Consider the following 24,968-nt stretch of genomic DNA (forward strand, 5'->3'; position numbering starts at 1 on the left):
AACTAAAAGCCCTACATAACCTTTAAAAAAACCTCCAATTTAGTTTACTATATGTATAAAGAGCATTTCCATTCCGAACAACACAAGTTTTTGTTAGTGGATATATATCTATAAATATATATATATATATATACATACATGTATTCATACAAGTTCACAAGCTCTATTTGGAACTCAGTCACCAGGTGTGTGAGGTTTGAACGTCTGCGAGGATATGTTGCAATTGGAAGCCCATCGGTGCTCGTGGTCTTCACAAGCAGCCATAGCCGTCGCCAAGTGGATGTTCAGCCTGCACTGCCAATGGCAAAAGTTCGTTTCGCCCTAACGAAAGCTCTGGGATTTTGTGTTCTGAGAGGAGAGTAGATTGTAGTGACAAGAGGTTACACATTAATGACGAATTATGTTGCCTGTGGTTTTGTTCGAACCAGGCATGTGGTATGAAGGATGGGGGAGTTGCTACATAGCTCAGTGCTGTTCGGAGAGCATGAGTCGCAGAAGCTGACAACGTTTGGAGAAGTAGCTGGAAAAGGGTGTGGGAGAGCTATTCAATTAGCGAGTCAAATACGTTTGATGCGATGGAATGATGGGATGTGGAGAATGTAGGGCATGAAAATTTAGCCTAGATTCTCCGATTTTATCAAACTGAATATTGGTTTTACAACTACGAGGGATATGAAGCGATTGCCCTACTCACCACTAAAGCAACCAATTTTTTCTTGTGTGTTCTTGCAAAGAGTCCTCTTTACAGGAATCACCAACTTCCACATCACTCAGAGATATCTTCTCACAACCAACTCGTTGCAAGTCCAATGCTATCGGATAATTTTGAGTGCTGATTTCCTTGGTTGCGTCGAGGATGTTGAATCTGAAATTTTAGGGACTGCTTAAAGAGTATGAATCATTCATATGTTCTTCCTATCACAGATTCTTGTGTGGATCCAAATAATTATCAGTGTAGATAATTACCCAAGTCGTTCCAAATGCTTTAGTAGCAAGCAGGGAAGGTGGAAACGTGAAACATCGTATGGCATTGGCTGTGTAAATACATCCATTCAGTAAACTTCCCTTCGTAAACTACACATGCTGAGTTTTAGGCACACTAACTCGGCACCTGCAGAATGTTTCACTTCGATGATCAGGTCATTTCCACATGCCCCTGAAGCTGGAGGTTACATTCTGAAACTTCCCGATTGTGCATGGTTCCTCGCATGAATCAGTCGATGTTGTGTTGTCTACAATCAAACTAATCAAACAAAAAAAATGATGCAGATCTGAGTTTCTTGTAAACCGTCGCTTATGCACAACTGAGGCTTTTTCTGGTGTTAAAATTACAGTGATACAATGACAGGAAATATTAAATTATTTTTTAAAAAAATCTCTCCAAGCCGTCGTAAAGCAAGCATTAAAAAATAATAATTCAAGGACCGGATTTACCGAAAAGTTCCCTGTAATCGTGAGATCAAATAGTGTAGAGCAATCCAACAAGCAGAAAGCCACCTCACGCCAACTGCAAAGTGTAATCCTCTAATGGACGCCCTGCAATGCAGCCCATCCAATCCAGCGACCCCGGAGGCGCCGGCGGTTGCCCGCTCGTTCGCCCTATGAACTACTTCTACCCCCGTAGCCGCAACGAACAGTGCGGAAGTGACCGACAACAGCTCACTCTTTCCTTTCCGTTCTTGCGGCGTTAAACTTTCCGTCACGAGTGCTCGCAAGGAACAGGGCTTTGGGCGGGTGAGTGTGGCTCAAGTGGAGCCACACGTGTGATGGTCGCCGAATCCCAGCGTGCTCTGGCTGGGGAGAGTGGTCGTGACAATCGAAAGTGACACCAATGCAACGACCGGGTGATCTCTGAGGTGGCCAGAGGACTCGCTGATGTTAGCACGCGGAATCGCAGCACCACCTATTTTCTTTCCATCACTCCACTAGACTGTGCACATTCCTAATGCTGTCACAGCCAGCTGTGGATTTTATCTAGTTCGTAGCTGCTGTCACCTCCGCTGCTGCGTCCTGTTGTGCTGCAACCCGCCTGTCACCATCCTTTCCACGAGAGTCTGGCCGCTGGGAATCAAGACGGTGGCAGGTGTGAAGAGAGAAAGAGTGAGTGAGTGAGTGAGAGAGAGAGAGACATCAGCTTTGGTTGCAGCAACGTAAGGGTAGAGCAGTGGTGGTGATGATAAGTTTATGATTAGTTTTTGGAGATAATAATGGTGGTGGGATGATTAACAGGGAATGGAGGCGTTACAAGTGATGGGAAAAGGGATGGAGAACGAGGGGGAGATGGCGACGGAAGTGGTGAGGTGACCACGGCAAGCACATCACGATTGGTGTGAAAGCTGGCTTCGAGAGATTCAGTGGGTGGGATTTGAAATTTTGGCTAGGGGTGGGTTAGCCGTGGTCAGGAGGACTACGAGAAGGTACGATTGATGAGTTGCCGAAGATGAAGTGGCAAGGCGGGGGCAGGAGGTCGTCGGCGCTGGCGATGCGGACGTTTCTAGTAGCAGTGGTGGTGTTGCAGCTGCATTTGAGTTTGAGTAGTGCTGCGTTGGGAGCTGAAACTGTGATTCAAGTTTTTGTGCCCGACACGGCAGAGGAGAAGAGGGCGGAGGTAGTTGGTGTAGTGTACACGGCGACGGTGAACTACAATAGTAACGTATTGGGTGGAATCGCTGGTCACCGCGCGGATTTGGGTTCATCTTTTGTATGTTGTGAATTCCTCGTGCAGGTTGGAGATTTGGGTGACGGTGCTGTTCGAAACCGGAGTCAGGTAGTGGAATGTATTGCTGCCACTCTGGGCCATGGCGCCCATGACCCATCAGGTCGCGGGGCTTGCCTACTTGTCGACTCCTCACTTGGTGATGTTTGGACAGGAACTCGAGATCGTAGTAACGGCTACGCAAAGTTGCAATTGGATGCAACACTGGCACTGTCAGCTTACCTCGGATGGCTTCCAGGAGCTCCTATCAACCTCAGCCACGACGTAGGAATCCTGCTGCCGTCATTGCACACTCAAGTCGAATGCGCGGGTGAATCTGATGCTGGGACGAATCTTTGCTGGATGAATGCTACCTCTTCGTTGGGAACGACCACATTCGAGGCATTGGCACCATTACGTTTAGAACGTCGTTTCTACAGCAAGATGCGCTTGGAGATGCCGCAAGAGTTCAAATTCGTATTGAGGCCTGCTTCATATTCTTCCTCGCGCTCAAGTATTGGCGACCAATCGAATTCTACTCATGCCTATCAGTCGAGTTTTGTTGTTACATTGTCTAATTTGAGGGAGAATCCTGGTAGTGGAGTTTTAACACCACCTGTGGGTCCTCTTGGACGAAGGTCTTTGCGGGTAGGTAACTAGTTTGCGTGCACCCTGACAAATTATTAGTTTGATGTTTCTGACTAGTCCACAAAATAGGTCTGATTGCTAACGATCACGTGATTGTTTGAAACTCTGTCTGCAGGCTGAATTTGAAGAAGCAACACGCTTGTCGTATCGTCGATGTGGCCATGGACAATTGCGCTGTGTAAGATTTGCTGCTCATTTTCCGGCCGCCTTTCTCATATTACACATTTGATATCTATCAAGCTTTTTACTTTACTTCAGCTGCAACACACATCATTTGCTATGAGCAAGGCTGCAGCTGTTTGTGACGGAAAAGGGCTTCATGGTGCTGGTTGAGTGCTTTCTGACGAATTTTCTGGTGGGATCGGCTGCAGGCCCACTGGTTAGGAATTCTTTTAGGAGCAGTTATTACGTTGGCAGGGTTATCGATGCTGGCAATTCTATGTGCCGGATCGAAGGAAGATGAAACCCCCGCCGATTTTTTGGACACGGTTCCCAGTCTGCCACCTCGTTTTTCCTACTCCAAATTGCAAAAGGCCACGAAGAATTTTTCACGGAAACTGGGTGATGGTGCCTTTGGATCCGTCTACGAGGGGACACTACCCAATGGTGCACGTGTGGCGGTGAAAATGCTGGAGAAAACATCTGTGCAGGGAGAGAAGCAGTTTAGGGCTGAAGTAGCGTCCATGGGTGCAATTCGTCACCTCAATTTGGTCCGTCTGCATGGCTTTTGTTCTGAAGGTACTCACCGGTTGCTTGTGTATGAGTTCATGCCGAATGGCAGCCTGGATGCTTGGCTGTTTGGCAAGAAGCAAGGGGAGAAGCTGCTGGATTGGGAGCAGCGCCTCAACATCGCTCTGGGTACAGCCCGAGCTTTGGCCTACCTTCACGAGGAATGCAGCGATCATATCATTCATTTGGATGTTAAGCCAGAGAACATTCTTCTGGACCACCAATTTTGCCCTAAGGTTGAACTTCACCCTCAGACACTGTACCGCAGATGTGCACAATTCCGAGTGTTGTCGTAGGTGTTGGCAAGCGCCTCTTGTAATATTTGGTGGTTTTGTGGTGCTGTGTCTCTTGTAATTCACGTTTTCCGTGGGGGTTTTGGAGGTGGTGTTTGCGTTTTTATTTTTTAGTTCAGAAAGATGGCTGCATACAGTCGTCACGATTCAAATATTTGATATTACATCATATCACATTTGATATGTTTCTTTGGTGATGCAGCTTTCAGATTTTGGACTTGCCAAGTTGATGGACAGAGAGCAAAGCAGAGTGGTCACAAGCATGCGTGGCACACCCGGCTATTTAGCTCCTGAATGGTTACTTCCTCACGCTGCAGTGACTGCCAAGACGGATGTCTACAGCTTCGGCATGGTGCTGCTGGAGCTTATCAGCGGGCGCGAAAACACCAACTTCTCCCTAGGCAAAGAGCAATGGTACTTCCCCGCATGGGCTTTCAAGCTCATGGGCGAAGGGCGCACCATGGAGCTTCTCGACAAGCGCCTGCACGTTGAGGAGGTTGAATATTTCCACAAGAAAGACGCTATGCGAGCCATCCACTGCGCGCTTCTCTGTATTCAGGATGACCCCTCAGCACGCCCTCCCATGAGTCGAGTAGTGCACATGCTTCAAGGTCACGTAGAGCCGGAGCCCCTGAACGCTCGTCAATCCGCCATTCAACCCCCTCGCCGCTTACTGACTGCCTTTGCGGCGAGCAGGAGCGACATAGAAGCCGGCAACACCCAGGGTCATGAACAGCAACAACCCCAGCAACCCCATCATCACCAGAACGATGTGATGCACCACCAAGCTGTCGGGCCTGGAGTCAGCACCCGCATACCCGTGACTGAATCCCCTCGGGTGAAGGAATCCCCCAGGGTCATGAACCTTGCTCCCTCACCTCGCACTCTTCAAGAGCTGGATGGGGACCGAGGCGAGCACTTCGATCGGATGGAGCCCCTCCCACCCGCGGTCCAAATGCCCAACCAAGCGCGCGGCAGCAACGCTTCCCGAATGACGGGCGCCCACTCCATGTCCAGCAACCAGAAATCCATCCCACCCTGGCCCGTCAAAGGCGACATTATCCTCACTCGTGGCCCGCAAGGCGACCAGCACTGTGTGGTCCGTGACGTCCGTGTCCAAGGGAAGCAAATGCGGCTGGCGATCCTTCACAGACTGAGCTCAGAAACGCGCTGGAGCGTCCGCGAGGAGGAGCAAAACTGGCGCAACTGGAACGAGTCGATCAAAACGCTGGACTTCTGGGTGGTCGTCCGGTGGTCGACGATCCCTGGTCGTGGGTTTGAAAAATACCCCGTGGAGTGGATGACAAGATGACGAGACCCACAGATGGCTGGCTATCCCTTTTCATCTTTTTGCATGGTCTTGGCCTCACCGCAGCTCAATTTTTTCCGTCTTGTTTCTCCCCCCCCCCCCCCCCCCCACCTTCGAAAATTCCTCTTTTCTTTTTTGCGCTCCCAATTGGGGCGATTTTTGAAGCTTGCAGCAGCGTAGTAACTAGGTTGCCACTCCTCGGCCCAGGTGGGTTCGGCTTGTGCCACCTGGACTTCGGCCTTCTAGCCCATGGGCAATAGGTATAGCGTTGTCACCATTTAGTTCGAATTAGTATACCCTGATAGGGCTGTGTTCTCATTCTTTCATGGATTTGAGAAAGTGATCATCGTGTTACAGGACATCATCAGCAGGGGCAGTGAAGTTTATCTTCTATCGGACATTATGTAATTTGCTCTTCCTCTTCCTCTCTTCTTCAGCTTGCGCAATTTTGATACCGAGTCCTTGCTCTGTGATCCTGAGGCCCATTGCTACATTCTCCTGGATCAGGGTTCGGAGATGCACTGTCGTTGCACATGCAAGCATTTGCTCGGTTTTGTCGCTCCAGTGCTTTCCTTTGTTCCGAATTGTCATTGCGCTGTGATTCCCATTGAACTTCGGTGACGATCCTGTACAGGTCTGGAATAGTTAGGGTTTCGGTTTGCTCATCAAAGTTACCTTGAGACTCATTTCCACGTGTTTCAGTAATTGTGGTCCAGTCTTTGCATGAAAATGTGTTTTGGAAACTTTCCAGTTTACTAGTTGAAGCCGAGTCAACACATGCAAGAATACTTTGGGAGTGATATGCAAATAAACGCTGGTCCGTTTTTTTCTATCTTGGAAGTGGGGTTTATAAGTACATAAACGCCTAAACTATTCAGGTTTTATATTTCTTTGTGCTAAATGTGAGCTTTTGCATTGTGAACAGCAATGTCTATCCATTAAAGTAAACATATGGAGTCAAATATCAGAATTTAACATCATCATAAATTACAATGAATGTTGTGGATGTGTTGAGTAGCCTTTAATGTGACATGTTATTCTTTTGAATTCTGGCCACTAAACATGTGAAGGAAATGTACCGTAATCTATGATGATGAGATATGGCGGATTTAAATGTGATTAAAAAAAACGTTTTCTTTAATACCAAGACATCTGATAAATTTTGTGGTCAAATAAAATCATACTATTTAATAAGTTTCACAACCGAATCTACAAAACTTGTCATTCAGTGTGTCCAATGTATAAAATAACATCAAATGTATTCTATTGTTGTACACTCAAATTTGTTCATAGATATATATATATATATATATATATATATAAACAATTTAAAAGGTGTTACTACTATCGATACCAAATCAATTTGAGAATTTAAGAAAGAAAAATATTATATATCTCTTATATAAAACAACTCAAGGATAAACCAAAAGAGACAAAAACTATCTCTAATTGGCTACATCTCTCATTACTCTCATCACAAGTGAATCAAAAGTGAAGCAATAATTCAACTTTTGATCAAGCCAATATCAAAATCTCCATATTGTTGCTAAAAATTGCCAAAAGTAATAATGCAAGTTCATTAGGTATGGAGTTTGGAAGTAAATATTTTTGAAAAAATATTTTTTGTGGCCAATGACACAAATTTCTATATATATATATATATATATATATATATATAGTATTGCTAAAATCAAATGCAAAACTATTTATCATTGATTTCACAAATCTTTAAAAAATATATAATTTTTTTAATTCACATCTTTGTATTTTACTCATAAATAGATCAATTTATACATAAAAAAAATCATTCAACACAAAAGTCTAATATAACAAGAAGCACAAATAAAAAAAGATGAAATAAGATATAAAATATTATTATCATTATAAATAAGAAGATTTATTTATTTATTTATTTATTAATATGAAAAATATCTATCTAAGTTGTGGATGTTTATTTAATCAAATTAATTTGCATATCTTTTTCATTTTTATCCCAAATTTATCAAAACAATAGTTAAATGTACTTTTATTTTATTATATAGTAATTCCAACATCAATATGTTTTTTTTGTAAAATCCAAATTACTAAATCAAAGCATAAATATCTTATAAATATATTTTATGCAAAATGTCATATATATTGTTTTACTTTATACAATCTCATTTCTTCTCTCCATTCTTTTTCATTAGTATTTTTGAATTAGTGTCAAAGACATGAATCTTGAAGAAAGAAATCCTCAATATATACTTGTGTCATTCAAAAGAATTAGAAAGTCATTCAAATATGATATAATATTAAATTAGAATGGCAATTATCAAAGACAAGAAGACTATAAAGTCTTGAAATAAGACTAAAGACTAAAAAGGTGTTGACAAGAATAAAGAAGGCTTTACTCTTGCCTCCATATATACTCTTAACTAGGAGATATGTGGTAAGGACCTCCAAAATGTTTTCACTATGCAAGACATATATCTTAATTTGTAAGGTAAATTTTTTATTTGTGTACTACATAGTTAGCTTGTTTTGCAAGCTATCAATATGTGGTTAACTTGTTGACCAACCAATGAACTACAAATATATGTAAAGTCAAAGCAATATCCATGAAGCTTCTAGGAAGCTTTTCAAAAAAATATCATGAAATAAATCTACTTTTACTTACTTCTATTTAATCATATAAGTAAATATTAGAATAACTATGTATGTCCGTGGCATTATCTCCCCTTCTAGGGATGAGTTTCATGAGGAGTACTCATCATCTATTATAGATCTTATTATTCTTCATCTTGATTTTCATGGATGTCAATAAAAAACCTTAATTTTCTTGATTTTATTTATAAGATTCTATTTTACTCCTATGTATGTTCTCTAATATCATATCTGTGCCAATAAATAAGATATTTCAATTTATTTCAGTATTGCCTTGAATCTAAGACCTTTTTTACTTCAAACTTTTGATTATTCTTTACTTTTATAGGAGGAGGTGGCATTTATCTTCTTCCTAAGATATTTATTGTCTTATATGGCTCAAGAAGAAATACCTGGAATATGAGATGGACCTTCATTAACTCCAAAAGATATAATTGATAAGCAACAAGATTGATTTATTCACAAATAGGAAAAAGTCTAAGTCTATGATAGTCCAATTTGTCACAAGGAAAAGTAGTCTTCATATTGTGACAATGTAGCCATATCTTGTTACTTACATTGAATTGTGGTTGTTCCTTGTGATAGGCATGTGCATTGATCTTTTGTCATTCTTAAGCTTCTTTTAACTCTGCCTTTATTGTTGTATGTAGCTCTAATAAATAATTTGCTAAATCTTTTGCTATAAGATTATTAACTTTTGAAAAGTTAAAAGTATCAAATCATGGATAATGATCATAATTGGCAAAAAAAAGTGTTTGTTAAGTAGAAGAATGTATCAAATTATTGTATGTAAATTCTACCAATGACAAAAGAATTATTCAATCATTTTAATGGTAATTGATGGTATACCTCAAATATTGCTCAAGGACTTAATTCATCTGTTTTGTTTGCTCATGAGTTTGAAGATCAAAAGCTAAAGAAACCTTAATATCTACCTTTAGAATCTTGAAAAGGCTTTTTCAAAATCTTGATACAAATTGAGTTCCCTTATTCAATATAATATCTTTGAATAATCTATGATAGCAATAGATGTTGTCAAAAAAAAACTTAGCAATTTTTATTTTTATTTTTGATAGATTTTGAATATAGTACAAAGTATGCCATATTGGTAAAATGATCCACTATCTTAAATATAAAATCATATAAACTCCAGACTGGAAGATCTATGATAAAAACCATTGAAACAGAAGATTGTAATTGTTTTAGAATAGGTAATGGCTAAAGAAGTCCATAAGGTCAATGGTGAAGAGTTTTAGATCTTGAACAAATATCACATGATTGTAAAAAGTCTTTGATTGCCTTCCACATTTGAAGCCATCAAAAATCTCTTCATATTAGTGTGAATTTTTAATTATACTCCAAAATTAATTTTTTTTCTTCTTATTTTATAATAATTAAACAAATTAGACCATGATTTATATAAGTAAAAACTAGTTTTATAGAATTTTGAAGGTTGTAACCTTTGATAGTAAAAATCCTAACCTAAATCCTTGAATTGGATTAATAAGGAGTAAAGTGATAAAATTAAAAAAATGAGAATAGCAAATTAGTAAGTTTTAATAATTTAGAGGTTTTTAATTATTGGTATAAGAGTTGATTGAAAGCCTATGAATTCACCTAAAATAATCTTATATGATTTAGAAGAAATTAAAATTATTATTTTTTAAAAGATTTAAATAAAAATTAGTAATAATAATTTTGAAGTTTTCTTTGAAATGCAACAAATTCAAATAGCAAAGGAGCTTTTCTAATTAATGAAAGTCTTTCAAATGCAATAGTGGCATTGGATTCATTCCAAAGAGTAAAGAAAATAAGATCAACATCTTTTCTACTAAAATACAAGTAAAGCCATAAAGATTTTATTTTTGAAGGAGTTTTCAATAATTGCTAAAATCTTTGGAAGTAATTATCTTTATAAAAATTGCATATGACCTTGGATAAGGGCATTTGAGTAATTGACCTTAGCATAAAAAAATATTTTGAATATAATAGTAAAGTTAGATTAATTAAAAAGTATTTTTTTGACCACTTATAGTAGCCATCAACCTTAATAATGAAATTACATGGATATATGGTTGCTTCTTATGAGTCTCTACTTACTTGTATAAGAGGGTTTAGTTGCTCAAGCTCTTGCTCTCTTTTCTTTGGGTGAAAGATAAAGTCATGCCAAATTTTGGCTTCAAACCTTAATTCTAATCTTATGTTGGATTCTAAATATCATTGTATACCTTGAGAACGTGTGAGGGCATTGATTTGTACTATAGGTCGTACTTGTTGTAGTTAGAAGGCACTCCATTGGAATTAGTGGTTTCCAAACTCTTCAATAGTCAAAGAGATTTGATAGGCGTCGAATTTTCTTCAATCAATTTGTGGTTTTTATGATTTTGAAAGTGATTTTTTTTAACACATACCTCTTGTTGTCAACTTTACAAAGAGTCAAGGCTTATTTGATTTGGAGTTAGAATAGATTTTTGGTGAATTGTTGAGTGCAAGGGGGTCGGCTACCTTGATAGTCTAGATTATTCAATTTTGAAAAGACAATCCTCAGCGCCTTCAAATTGGATCATTCTATAATTTAGAAAAAACACAAGGTTTATAAGTTGAGCTTCCAAGGGAACTAATTTCATAGAAACTGAAGCCAATTTGAATTTTTGGTAAATTTCCAAGTGAAGGGGGGTAGGCTTCTCTAGGAGTCCCAATTATTCAACTTTGAAAAGGCATTTCTTGTGGTTCAAGTATTGGATTGCTACAAAGATTTTTAGAAAAAAAACGCCTTTAAGTTGGGTTTTCAATTGAGTAAGAGACATTAGATTTGGAGCTGATTTAAAGTTTTGGAAAATTTTGGAATAGATGGAGGTCTGATGCCTTCAAATAGAGCACAGTTGAAGTAAGTTCCTTCTATCTTTATGTTGTTTTTTTCTTTTTACTCTTCACCTTCTAACTTTTGACTTAACCTTAACTCAACTTTTGACTTCCATATTTGAATTTATTATATTTTTTTCTTTATTTTTACTTTTTTCTTTATTTTTTATATTTATTTTATATTTATTATATATATATAAAATAAAATTTTTATACTAAAATAAATCCATAAATTATTTTTAATATAATATATATTTATATATCTATATTAAAATAAATAAATAAATAAATAAAAGTTTTAAATAAATAAATAAATAAATAATAATAATTAAAAAATATTAATTAATATTAATAACTATTGCTTTAAAGGCAATAAGTTAAATTGAGTTTTAAATACCTATATTTGAATTAATTTAGAAATTGTACAATTGAGAGTTTTCCATCTTATCTCTTGAACCTGTTGTCTAGCATTAGTTTCACACAATGGTGCATTTTAGATTTAGAATTAATTCTAAAGTCTTGTTGTATCTAAAATTTCTGATTATTGGAAAGTCATAACAATTTTGAAGAATACGTAATCAAGCCATGTCTTCAAAAATATATAATCATCTCTCAAAATAGAGTGGATTTTTTTAAAATTTGAACTTAAAAGTATCATAAGACTTAGAAGAGATATTTTTAATATCATAAACAAAAGAATCAAAAAATATACTTTATTGAATTTTCTTGACAAAAATTAAAACAACAATTAATGTTGATTTTATTACTTGAAGGTGAGAATACTTTGGCTTTAAGGAAATTATTCATTGTTGATAAAAAGATGCATCTCTTTTTTTTGATGCAAGTTAAGAATGTCTAGAAAAGACATCCAATAAATCTTAATTTTTTCACTTTGATAAGTGATTTTGAAATTAAATCTTAATAAAGACATGCTCCAACAAGCTTAGCAACAATTCAAAACATGTGCCGACATAAAGTACTTGAGGTTCTTGTGATTTGTATACATAGTGATTGGACTTGAGGCATCTTCTAAGTAATGACACTATTCTTGAAATAAATCTATGATTGCAAGAAACTCTTTGTCATGGATCTCAAGTTTTGGTAGTAAGTGGTTGCTAAAAATTTCTTGGAATAAAAAGCTACTAAATGGAATTTGTCATCTACTGCCATTTGTGACAATATTGCATCCAAGGCAAAGTTTGCTATATTTTTTTTTCATGAAAAATGCCTTAAAAAAGTCAACATAATATAAGATTAATATAAAAGTAAATTCTTTCTTTAAAGCATCAAACAATGTTTTGGCTTTTTTATTCTACTCAAGTTTATTTTTACAAGTCAAAATATAAGTAAGGCTCCAATTGAAGAAAAATTCTTGATAAATATTTGATAGTACTTGGCAAAGCTCAAAAACCATTGCAAATCTCTTATTATTCTTGAAATCTTCTAATCTATGATAATTTGGACTTTTTTTGGATCCATCATTAGTCCTTTGTTAGAAATGATATATCCTAAGAAGTTAACTTGAATAGTATAGAATACACATTTTTTTTTTTAACTTGGCATATAATCTTGCATCATTAAATTTTTGTAACACACAACAAACATGAATTTCATCCTTTTTTATATTCTTAGATTAGATTAAGATGTCATGTAAATAACAAATGAAAAAATTATCAAAAAATTCACAAAAGACATCATTCATTAGATGTTGAAAAGAATCTAATACATTTGTGAGTCGAAAAGGCATGGCATTATATTTGTAATGTCCATACTTGATTTGAAACACACTCTTTCATTTTTTTTTTTTTTTTTTTTTTTTTTTTATATATAAAAAATTATAAGTTCTTCATAGATTCATTTTTGTATAGATCTTTGCTTGATTTAGTTGATCAATAAGTTCTAAAATCAAAGATAAAGGATACTTATTTTTAATAGTGATCTTATTAACCCATTAATAGTCCATGTACATCTGTAGATCCATCTTTTTTTTTTCACAAATAAGATAGGAATTCTTTCTAGAGATTTTGAATGGCATATAAAGTTTTTAGCTAAGTTTTCATTAATGTATTCTTTTAATGCAGCCAACTTATTCTGTAATAAGTTGTAGATCGGTCCAAGTGGTGATTGATTTTTTTTTTATGGATCAATTGAACAATCATAAGGTTGATACTCTAGAAGAATATCTGCATTCTTCTTTTCAAAAATGACTAAGAAATCTTGATACTAGCTAGGAATATTACTTGATGACTTTTCACCATGAGAAATAGGTATGGCATATATAGCAATAGATGATCCTTCTTTTGTGACATGCATAAAAACTCTTGCTCTTATCAGTAACACTTTGGATATACTAAACTTTTATAATTTTATTTGACTAAAAAGATTTTGAATGAAACTACTAAAAAAATTAAGGCTACAAGAAATTCAATTTATTTGATGTTTATATTTTTTTAATCATAATAATCTTAAAATAATTAGATTAAAAAGGAATTTTATTATATTAAATAGTGCTATGCTATTATGATCTTTAATTATTATATCTAAAGGAATAGCCTCATAGATAATATTTCCAAAAGACAACAAACAACCATCTATGATTTCTACATGTATTTTCTTGACTAAAGATATTTCTTATTTTTTATCAAAGTCTTCATCTATAATACAGGCTGAGGTTTTTGAATCTAATAATGCAAAGACTTTGTGATTTTTAGATCCTAAATACACATCTATTATAAAACAAGGTGATGAATTTGAGGAAAAAATAAGACCTTAATCTAATATTGCACATGATTCTAGCTACACGATTCCTATTATAGTTAAAAAAATTTATTTTTTGACACATTATCTTTGGCAATCATGATCATTATTTTTTGATTACATTGCTTCTTTGAATAATGTTTAGTAATGTGCTTAGCTTCTCCACAATATAAGCACAAATCTCTTTCATGACATTGAGTCTTTTCTTACTTTGTGAGGGATTTAAAATGTACAATATTAATATGCATTGATTTTGACTTTGATGAATAAGTTTAGAAAATTTGGAAGCTGCTGTCATTACTTGACTTATTCTTTTCTAGCCAAATCTTTGATATTTATGGCTTTTAAATAATCAATTGTCACATATAATGGCTTAAACAATAAATTATTCCAAAGATTTTACTTTTGACATTATGAATAAAAAAATCTTTGATGTTATCTTTCAATCTATATCAAAATTGATTAATAAGGACTTTATTATTCAAGTCCATATTATAAGCAAGGTTTTAGAATTTAGTAGCATATATAGAAGCTAACCATGAATCTTATTGTAAAGATAAGAATTTAGTCTTTACTACTTGTTCTTGATCACTTTTTCCAAATGTGGCCATAAATAATTTTGAGAATAAATTCAAATCATAAAGGAGTTGTGAATTCTTTTCTATCAATGGTGCAAAGTAAAAAAAAAAACACTTCTAGATAGAAGTACACTTATGAATCCAATTTGAGTAAATCCATTAAGGTATTGGATGAGATGCAAGCTTAGATAGAGCTTGATTTGTTGTAAAAATCTTTAAAACTTTGATCTTGTTCCATCAAACTTCTCAGGCATACTAATCCTTACCTCCATCATACTTGTATAAGAAAAACTTCCTGGATTTGGTTGTAAGGTCAATCTACTTGCTTCTTTCAATTACACAACTTCTTGGCATAGACTTTGAACTTCTTTTATAGGTATAGGAACAATACCTCTATGATTCATATTGAAAATATATGAGATTTTGACTCTTAGAGTGTTGACAAGCTCTTAAAGATCTACAATAGTTGCAAGTTTATTCTCACTTCTATTGAAAGTAGCATCCATAATTTTTTCTTTCATAGAAAACTCAAATAAATTCAAAAGTCAAATTAGAAGAAGATAATCTATAATCTCTTATATCAATTAAAAATTTCAACAAAGAAGAATAATTCATTCTAAGTATGGATAGAATATTTATATTATTTGCACATAGAGATATATAATTGGAGTTCTATTCGGTCATATTTGATTTTATTTTCTTTTATTCAGTTCTATCTTTTATATTCCAATCCATTTAATTACTTTTAATTTTATTCTGGTGAACTTAGTCTTACCTTGAGTTGAGATCTTTATTATTATGGATTTGGTAAGATTTTAGAACTTAGAGAATTTGGTCTTGTTTCATTGGTATCAAAGTGAATGTTAGTCTGTTCTTTGATAGTATGTTGATAGCTAGTGTTTAGTTGGAAGTTAATTCTTGTGATTACATTGGATATTATTTTGAGGCTACAATAAGCTACTTTAAAAAGTCAATTGGAAGGAGAGAAGGTATTACAATAGCAAAGTTCAGCAAGGAAATTACAACATGGGAGATATGACAGAGTAATTCTAGATAGAGACTTAGATACAACATCTCTTAGGCTAGATAGTTACTATGAAAAGACAAATAGAAGCTTCTAAGACAAAGAAGTTGATATTTGCTAGGTTGAAATTGAAAAAGTCAAATACTTATTCAGGGACCTTTAGATAAGAAGATATATGCCAATGATTTTTTAATATGTGATAGTTCTTCAAATTATCTAGAGCAAATACCAACAAAAGAATTATATATATTTTTTGTTATTTAAGAGGTGCAGTAGCCATTTAGTGGTGATATCAAACTCAAAGCTATGGAGCTCAAGAAAAATTTGGTGATTGAAAGGAATTTGAGGTCAAGCTTAAGAATTAATTTTGATGCATTAATTCAAAAAAATTAGCACATGATCAATTGATTAATCTTACACAATCCAAATTAATGTAAGATTATATCTGCCAATTTAAGTTTTTAAATCTCTAAATTAGTAACATTTCAAAGGTAGAAATGATGGATCAATTTGTACAAGGATTGAAACTTGTGGTCCAACAAGATGTGGAATTAAGAAATCGACAAACATTTGAAGAGGCAGCTAGGATTGTAGAGGGGGTTAATATTATAAATTTCAAAAATTATGGAATACGACCTATAGCATAGAGTCCTATACCAATAGCCAATACTATGGCACAACAACCAACTGCAATGGATATTGATGCTATGTAAAGACTATTGATATTATAGAGACAACAAATATTAGTGCAAAAGGGATTGTACTTTTATTATTGAGAGCTAGACCATCAGATCAAGAAGTATTTAAAATGTCAAAGTTCAAGCACCAAAAAATCACACTGGGTTTATAATCTCAAAGACCAGTAAGTCAATGAAAAACTAGAGCAAGAAAATGGAGCTTCCTAATAAAGGCACTGAGAGCCAATGTTGAAAATAGTTGTTATTTCTTAGAAACAAATGGCATGGCCTCAGACAACTATCAAAAGGATTGACTTGTGTATCTAATGAATCAACTAAGAAGACAACCATGTCAAGTACTTGTAGTTTGCGGCTTTACAAAAAATTACATTTTGATGACAATTACCAACTGACTTGGAATTAAAATAAAGATAATCAAATGAGGAAGTATATACCTAGCAGATGATTAAGAGAATATGTTTAGCGAGACAAGTGAAGAAGAAATCCTAAGGCTAAGTAATATCTATATCTTAAGAAAAAAGTTCAAAGTAACCAAACTTAGATATGATGTTACCTTTAGTATGCCATCACTAGATGTAGAAAATAAACAAGTCAATTGATTAGCAAGGACAATGTCTTTCAAGGATGGAGGATGTACGGTGATTCTTTGTGCCCCTATATTGATTGGAATAGAAAAATGATCTGTGGCTAAGAGCTTACTTGTAGGAATGACCTTCATAAAAAAGCAAATATGACATAAGCAACTAATATATGTAGTAGTTTCGAATCTTGCCTCAATAGTAAAAAAGATAGCCATGAGAACAAAAAAAGATAGAAAAAATCATATAAGAATCTTGAAATATCTTTTCAACTAACATACATTGTTGTATTATATGTTGTCTTATTTAGGAATGCACAGGGCACCTAACTGACGAAGGTGAGGTTGTGTTTCACAAGTATCCAAAAAATCCTAATAGCTTTCATCCATATGAGAAGAATATAATCTAAATTTTAATCCAGAAGTGCTAAAAAATACTCTTCTTAGTAGTCTTAATCATATATAAATCCCAATTACCTTGTTACTTTCATATTTAAGCAATTTAGATTTTTTTTATTACCCCCTATTCTAATCAGTGAGCTTTAACAAGTTGTAACATCTAATTTGATTGTCCACTTGATGCAAAATTTTGCATGCAATTGTGAATGTAAGTCTTCTATATACTCAAGAATTTTTAGTCCAATCCAACTTACAAATTGTGAAGAAACCTCTAAAAATTGCAGTGATGTCACCACCAACTTGAAAAGTGAAGCAAAAATCCGAGTAGTGATTTCTCCTTCTCCAACCATTAACTTTGACTTAATTTGACTTGATCTTTAAGTCCTTCAATACCATGCCAAATTTCAGCTTGATCTAACTAGTAGATCTCTAGATATTATAGAAATCCTACCCAACCCCAAATTGCCAACTTTCAAAACCCTCTTGTGTTAAAAACCAGATATCTCTAAACTACACTATTAGATTATCACAAAATTTTGTATACACTTAGCATAGCTAATAATCCAAACAATATCAAATTTTGAACTATATATACTACACCAATTGTATGAACTAGCCAAAATTTCTAGCCCTAGTTATATTATATAAAATCCAAATCACCAATACAAACCTTGACTTTGAACAATAATTGCTAAGTCCTCAAAAATCTTCAAAAAACCAACTTTATGCCTTTGAAAAGAGCTTCAAGCTAGCTCTCAAATCCTAACCTTCGACCTTTGAATGAATCTCTATTTTGTCCTAAGCCATCGTTTTAGTGGCTAGAGATCTGATTTCGATCCTGTCTCACAAATGGTGGATCCCCGGGTATCAATCTAACCTATCATAAGGATTTTTTAGTCCAATCCTACTCTCAACTTAATCCAAGTACCAACTATATTAATTATTTATCTCTTCTAATCTGATTTTATCAATTTATGGTCTTTTTAAGGTAGTAGAGAGTCTCTACAACCTAGAAGGTAAAATTACTAACTAACCTTCAACCTACTAACTATTAAGATAAGAAAATAACCTACGAGGCTTTTATAAAAGACATGTTTAGATACCTCAAATTATAATTGAAATAAGATAATTAGATATTAATTAGAAATTCAATTTTGATCATAATTTCACTATATAGTCATATTACATCACGACAACATAGTAGCATGCTACCTAATCAAGGTACCTTCTTCCAAATAGAACTAATGCTTGGAGCCAAACCAGCAAGTCAACCAATTTATTGCTTAATGCCAAATAAACTTGAAGAGTTACAAGAGTTATTAAATGAATTCTTAGAGAAGGGCCTCATTCAAAAAAGCTCATTGCCATGGGAAGCACTTGTACTCTTTGCATTCAAAAAATATGATGGATTTTGATGCAAAGTCAAAATTATTGGGGCCTCAATAAGCAGACTATCAAGAATGTATATCTACTTCTATGTGTGGATGATTTTCTTGAAAAACTTTAAGATACAATTATCTTTAGCAAATTAGAATTTTAGAGTAGTTATTTGCAAACTCTTATTGCCAAAAAGGATATAGAAAAGATAGCATTTTGTACATACTATAGACATTTTGAATGGCTTGTATTACCATTCGGCCTCAACAATGCTCTAGTCTCTTATATAGGTCACATAAACAAATTATTTTGGAATTTTTTGGATAAGTATGTGGTCATCTTTATTGATAATATCCTAGCTTATAATAGAACTCTTGAGGAGCATAAGCAACATCTATGGAAAGTACTGCATTGGCTATGTAACAGTTGCTTCTATTGCAAGCAATTGATGTATGAACTTTAAAAGTTGGAGGTCATCTTTTTGGAGCATGTAGTATCTTCCAAAGGCATGCACATGGAGCAGGACAAGGTAAAAGCAGTGGAGGATTTGCCAAATTTTAAGGATGTTTATGAAGTCTGCTCATTCTTAGGCCTTATTAGATATTATTGCCATTTTATTTGGTGATTTGCACACATTTTTGCTTTAGTAAGAAGATTATTAGAAAAGAGGATTTTATTTGAATGAAAACTAGGAAAAAAAAAAAAAAAAAAAAAGGGCCTTCAAGGAGTTGAAAGAGGTACTAATTGCTACTCCAATATTGCAACAATATGATTTCGACCTTCCATATATACTTGACATTGATGCTTTTAACTTTGCTATTAGCACAGTTCTTCAACATGACTTTGATAGGGACCTTCAACTTTTAGGATATGAATTATGCAAATTCAAAATGACACAGCATAATCATTCTATACATGATTAAGAGCAATTAGCAATTGTACATGCCACAAAGGTGTGGTGATACTATTTGTTGACAAAACTAGTGACTATTTGGACTGACTACCAATCTTTACTATACAATTTGTATCTAAAAAATATAAAATCATAATATCATTGTTACAAAGAGTAGTTGTAGTTCTTTGATATTCAGCTTAAATATAAATAAAGGCGAAAACACTTTGTGCTACACACCTTATTATGTAAATTTGACATAAAATTTAAATGAAATGATAGGATAAAAATTACTACTATTAATAGTATTATTTTAGACTTAAAGAGAAGAGTAAAATAGAAAGAAGTTATGCATTACAATGCTTATTTTAAGTTGGTTACAAATTGATTGAAGGTGGACAATATGTAATATCAAAATTACTATATCTATGATGGCTTGTTTTATTTTAAGAAGCAGATTTATGTATCCAATGATGTTATACTTTGGATGCATATATTTTAAGATGGACACAACATCTCAATGTTTGGCCATCTTTGGCTCAAGAAGATTCTAGAATGGATCTTAAGGACATGATTTTGGATAAATTTGGATCATGATGTTTGAGCTTTTGTGTGTTCTTTTGAATCGAATCAGTGTAACAAAGCATGAATGCACCATCTCGTGAACTATTGCAGCCAATTCTACTACCTATATGCCTCACAATCACACTGTGGTTATTGTCTTAGTGGACCAATTCTTGAAGCAACTTCACTTGGCTGTAGTATGTTCTAATATTGATGTTCCAGCACTTGCATGAGTCTTCTTTGACACTATCTTTTGTCACCATGGATTATCGCATATTATTATTTCAGATCAGGATCCGCACTTCAAGGAGAGTTTTTCGTAAGCCTTGTTCAAGCTATCAAGCATACAACTTATTATATCTATAATCTTTCATCTTTAAATAAATAAACAAATGGAGCATACAAATTGAATCTTAAAAGATATGCTATGTACATTTATAGTGATTCATCATAATGACTGAAATAAATATTTGATACCCTTAGAGTTTACCTTCAATGATAGTATTCAAGCAAGTATTGGTCATTCACTATTCTACTTTAACATAAGTCAACATCCAATTATGCCAATAATTTTCTATTATCCCATCTATATCAATAATCTGATAATAGAAGAGTTTATATAATAACTTATAATGGTCTTGTAGGAGGCACAATACCATCTTCTTACTACACAAAATCAATAGAAGTAATATGTGGATTATCACTCGCAACAGAAGATCTTCCAGGACAATAATCACGTATTACTTTCTAATGCCAACCTTTTACTTACTACATCAATCCAAATCCGTAAGCTAGCACCTCAATAACTTAGATCTTTTTGTATTTTTTCAATAATTTTTGATATTGTATATTACCTCAAGCTTTTGCCACATATTAAGATCTATTCAATCTTTTATGTTTTGCAGCTCAAGAAATTTTATATTGAATCAAGGTACTTTCTAGATTGGCATCAATGACCACCACTATCACTTGTGATTGATAACCAACAAAAGTATGAAGTAGATGGTATTTTGGAACATCACTATCTTCACCGTGGTAATAGATATCTGTAATTTGAGTACAAAGTCATGTAGAAAGGTTATTCCATCTATGATGAAATGTCAAAATTTGTACAAAACTTCATTTATTATTAGAAAATCATTTAAAAATATTATTAAGAGTAAAATCAAGATATTCCTATATTAATGAGAGAAAATTAGATGTAACAAGGCATAGGATATTTGTATTATTTGCACATAGAAATATGTAGTCGGAGTCATTTTTGAAAAGTTTCTAGAATTGAAGTTAGGATGGTAATTCATGTGAGATCCACTATCGATCCTTTAAGAAAGGCTTAAAGTGGTTATTATAGTATGGAATATTTTTAGAATCTTTTAAAAAGATGGATATCTTTATTAAACTCACCATTAGAGAAATTCTAAAAAATTCCAAGATAGTTGGAAAAAATATAAATAAGACTAATTGAAATCATTTTAGGCATTTGGTCAAGTATGGCTTGAGACTCCTTCTCTTAATAAAATTTGAATTTCTTATTTCATTCTATTTGATTCTATTCTCTTTTACTCAGTTTTATCTTCTATATTTTGATCTATTTAATTACTTTTAATTTTTTTCTAATGTGCTTGGTCTTATGTTGTGTCAAGATCTTTATTATTATAGATTTGATAAGATTTTAGAATTTAGAAGATCTAATCTTATTTCACCAAGATTATTTGTTTAAATAAAAATAGTTCATAACCTTCAAAATATAACAATAGCAAAAGATTGATTTATTTATTTCTAAAATAAGATAAGAATAATAAATTAGCTTTTTTATCAAACTATCAAAAATATAAATTTTGAAGAAAGGAATCTTCAATATATTCTTGTGACATTCAAAAGAACTAAAAAGTCACTCAAAGATAATATAGTATTAAACTAAAATGGCTATTGCTGAAAACAAGAAGACTAAAAAGTCTTGAAATAAGATTAAAGACTAAAAAAGTATTGACAAGAGTAAAAAAGGCTTTACTCTTACCTCTATATATACTCTTAACCAAAAGCTATGTCGCAATGTCCTATAGGACCTCCAAAATATGTTGACTTTGTAAGATACATATCTTAACTTCTAAGATAAGTTTTTTATATGTACCCTACATAGTTAGCTTGTTTCACAAGCTAACAATACATAGTTAACTTGTTGAACAAGTTTCTAACCTACCAATTAACTACAAATATATGTAAAGTCAAAGCAACATCTATAAAGCTTCTAAAAAGCTTTTCTAGAAAATATTATGAAATAAATCTACTTTTACTTACTTCTATTTAATCATATAAGTAAATATTAGAATAAATAGGTATGTCCATGACAATTAATAAAGGACCAAATAAAAAGTGTTAGAAGTATCAAAATATTTATATGTAGCAATTATATAAATAATAAAGAACTTTCTTGACTGTGGTTTGATAAAAAAGTTTAGACTTACTTGTGAATTGAGTCAAATAATTAATTAAATGAATTAAATTAAAAATAACACAAAACTTAAGTGTTTTAGGTGACAAAGGATTTGGAAATCTGATATTTTATTTATTTAATAAGTTTTTTTGGATGTAGAATTATTAGCTTAAATTAGAATAATAAATACAATTTCATAATAGTCTAGTTATAATTTTACAAAAAAAATATATTAAATTCATAAAAATTCATGATTTAAGTGATAGGTATTAAATGTTAATAAGATTAATGTTTAATATATACCAAGCAAGCAGACTGACAAAATGTCTACAAAAATTTTTGCACAGCTTTTCACCATATCCTTAAGTTCATTTACTTTTCAACACCAACATCACAACATTTTCTAGACACTCAAAGATAATAATACTTCTTGATTTTTATTCCCAAAATTGCTACACCAATTACATTTTAAAAGTGATTTGAGATTTTTCATTCTTTCATTTTGGATTTTTCTATCATATTATTTTTATTTTATTTATTTTTTATTTATTTCTTTATTTATTCATATATTTTACATCCATCTTAAATCTTAATAACATAGATCTAGATTCCCTTAATATTTTGCTATATTGACCATTGGATTGCATCTAAACTCAACTTGGTTTGGTAAAAATACCTCAATCCCTTCTAAACTTTTCAAAAATTTGATCTTTTGTAAAAACCAAGAAGTCTAATACTATTAAAATGATGAAGCTCTATTGTTCTTTGAAATCTAAAATTCATATTTATCTCTTATAAAGATACAATCATCTATAGAAATATCAATGATAATAAAATCATCTTGATGTTGTTTTATATAAATATCAGAATTTGGATCTATTGAGTAAAAAATATGTCCAAAGAGATTCTTGTCCAAATGTCAGTACTAACACATTTGTATGATTTGAAACAATTATTATAATACTTGTAGATTCTTGTCTAAATGTCAGTACTAATACATAATAATTGTTTCAAATCAGACAATGATTTTTCCAATTTTTATTCCATATTAGATGAAAAGGGCAATCCTATGAAAAGTGTTCTTTATTTAATTGACTATTTAGAAAAGTAGTCCTGATGTTTAATTGGTGAGCTTTAAGATTGTATTGAGTAGTCAATGCTAAAATGACTTTGATAGAAATTAATCTTAAAAGTGATAAAAAAAGTGGCATATGATTAACTCCTTTTATTTGAATATGACCTTTAGAAATTAGACAAATCTTACATTTATAAATAGAGCCATTTATATTATACTTTATTTTAAAATCCTATTTTCATATTATTAATTTGAAACTAAGAGGTAGAGGTTTCAATGTCTAAGTCTTATTTGTAGAAGTGATTTTATTTTAGCATTAATTGCAAGCAGCTAGTCTTTGTCTTAAAAACCTACGAAAGTTTGTTTTAATGTAAGCAATTCAATAATTGTATTAACTATTAAAGCTTGATATTTTGTTTTATATTTTGAAATAATTGGTTTAGAACATTCTATGTATTCCAATAATCTTTTACAAAGATTAATTGTTTGTTTGGGTCTTGATACAGTTGGAGAAGCCAAGCATAGAATAAAAGTAAGGAAATCATGAAAGTAGTCAGAAGTTGGTTTATTGTTATTATTTATAGATAATTTAGAAAATAAATCTATTAGTTTATTCTTATGATCATTGTATATATTATTAGTACGCCAATTTATATTCAAATTCATGTTTGAAGGTTAAAAATTATCACTTCATTTTGCAAGAATTAATAATTTTGCAATTTGTTGTACTCATTGATTTATAAGCTTTTTGTTCTTCATATCTAAGAAAAATGCATTCAATAGTATGATTATCTGATTTCTTGCAATGATTTTTTTGAATAAAGGCATAGATTATACTTCTAAAAATTCTTAAACAAGATAAATACTGGTCTTCCTCTGGTCTAAACTTCATAAAGGTTACAACCATTGACTGCTTTTACAAGTAATTTGCAGGAAGAGGAGCTTCTTTCCAAAAACATTTAAATAAGCCACTGTGGGTTAACATAGAAATCAATGTACCAACTAAAGTGAGATTTTTTTGTTTACTTTAACCATTTTTTTGAGGTGAATCAAAAGTAGTAAATTGATAATTAATTCCAATAGTTTGAAAAAATAACGCAAAATTTTCAGATTTATGCTCTCTGCAATTGTCGGAATGAAGAGTAAATATTTTCTTTGAAGTGTGATTTTCTACCAATTTGGAATTTACTAAATTTTTTGGATTTATGTTTAGGTAAATAAAAAGCCAATGAATTAATTAATGAAGGTGATGACACCTGAATGTATGCATATATAGGGTCACATCCTTATGATTCTCACAGAACACAACCGGTTAGTGTTCTTAACTAAACAGACATATCAAGTACATCTATACTACATACTAATTGTACTGTGTATAAATCTCTTAAGGTTTGTTCTCTATCTTTGAGAT

General features: G+C 32.9%; 1 protein-coding gene across 3 annotated transcripts; it reads left to right on the plus strand.

Moving 5' to 3' along the window:
* Positions 1–1,673: 1,673 nt before the first annotated feature.
* LOC112293565 (uncharacterized) lies at positions 1,674–6,126 on the plus strand. 3 transcript variants are annotated; one of them, XM_090256900.1, is made up of 5 exons: positions 1,674–2,083; positions 2,230–3,343; positions 3,459–3,521; positions 3,715–4,308; positions 4,568–6,126. In XM_090256900.1, the coding sequence occupies exons 2-5, from the start codon at positions 2,441–2,443 to the stop codon at positions 5,675–5,677; spliced, it is 2,670 nt and encodes an 889-aa protein (XP_090113026.1). In that variant the 5' UTR covers positions 1,674–2,083; positions 2,230–2,440; the 3' UTR covers positions 5,678–6,126. The 3 variants fall into 3 exon arrangements, with proteins under 3 accessions (XP_090113026.1, XP_024398914.1, XP_090113027.1); XM_090256901.1 differs by having other exon boundaries at positions 1,948–2,100; XM_024543146.3 differs by having other exon boundaries at positions 1,775–3,343.
* Positions 6,127–24,968: the final 18,842 nt, after the last annotated feature.

The sequence above is a fragment of the Physcomitrium patens genome, chromosome 16 (genome assembly GCF_059467195.1).
Source record: "Physcomitrium patens ecotype Gransden chromosome 16, ASM5946719v1, whole genome shotgun sequence".
Lineage (NCBI taxonomy): Eukaryota > Viridiplantae > Streptophyta > Bryopsida > Funariales > Funariaceae > Physcomitrium > Physcomitrium patens.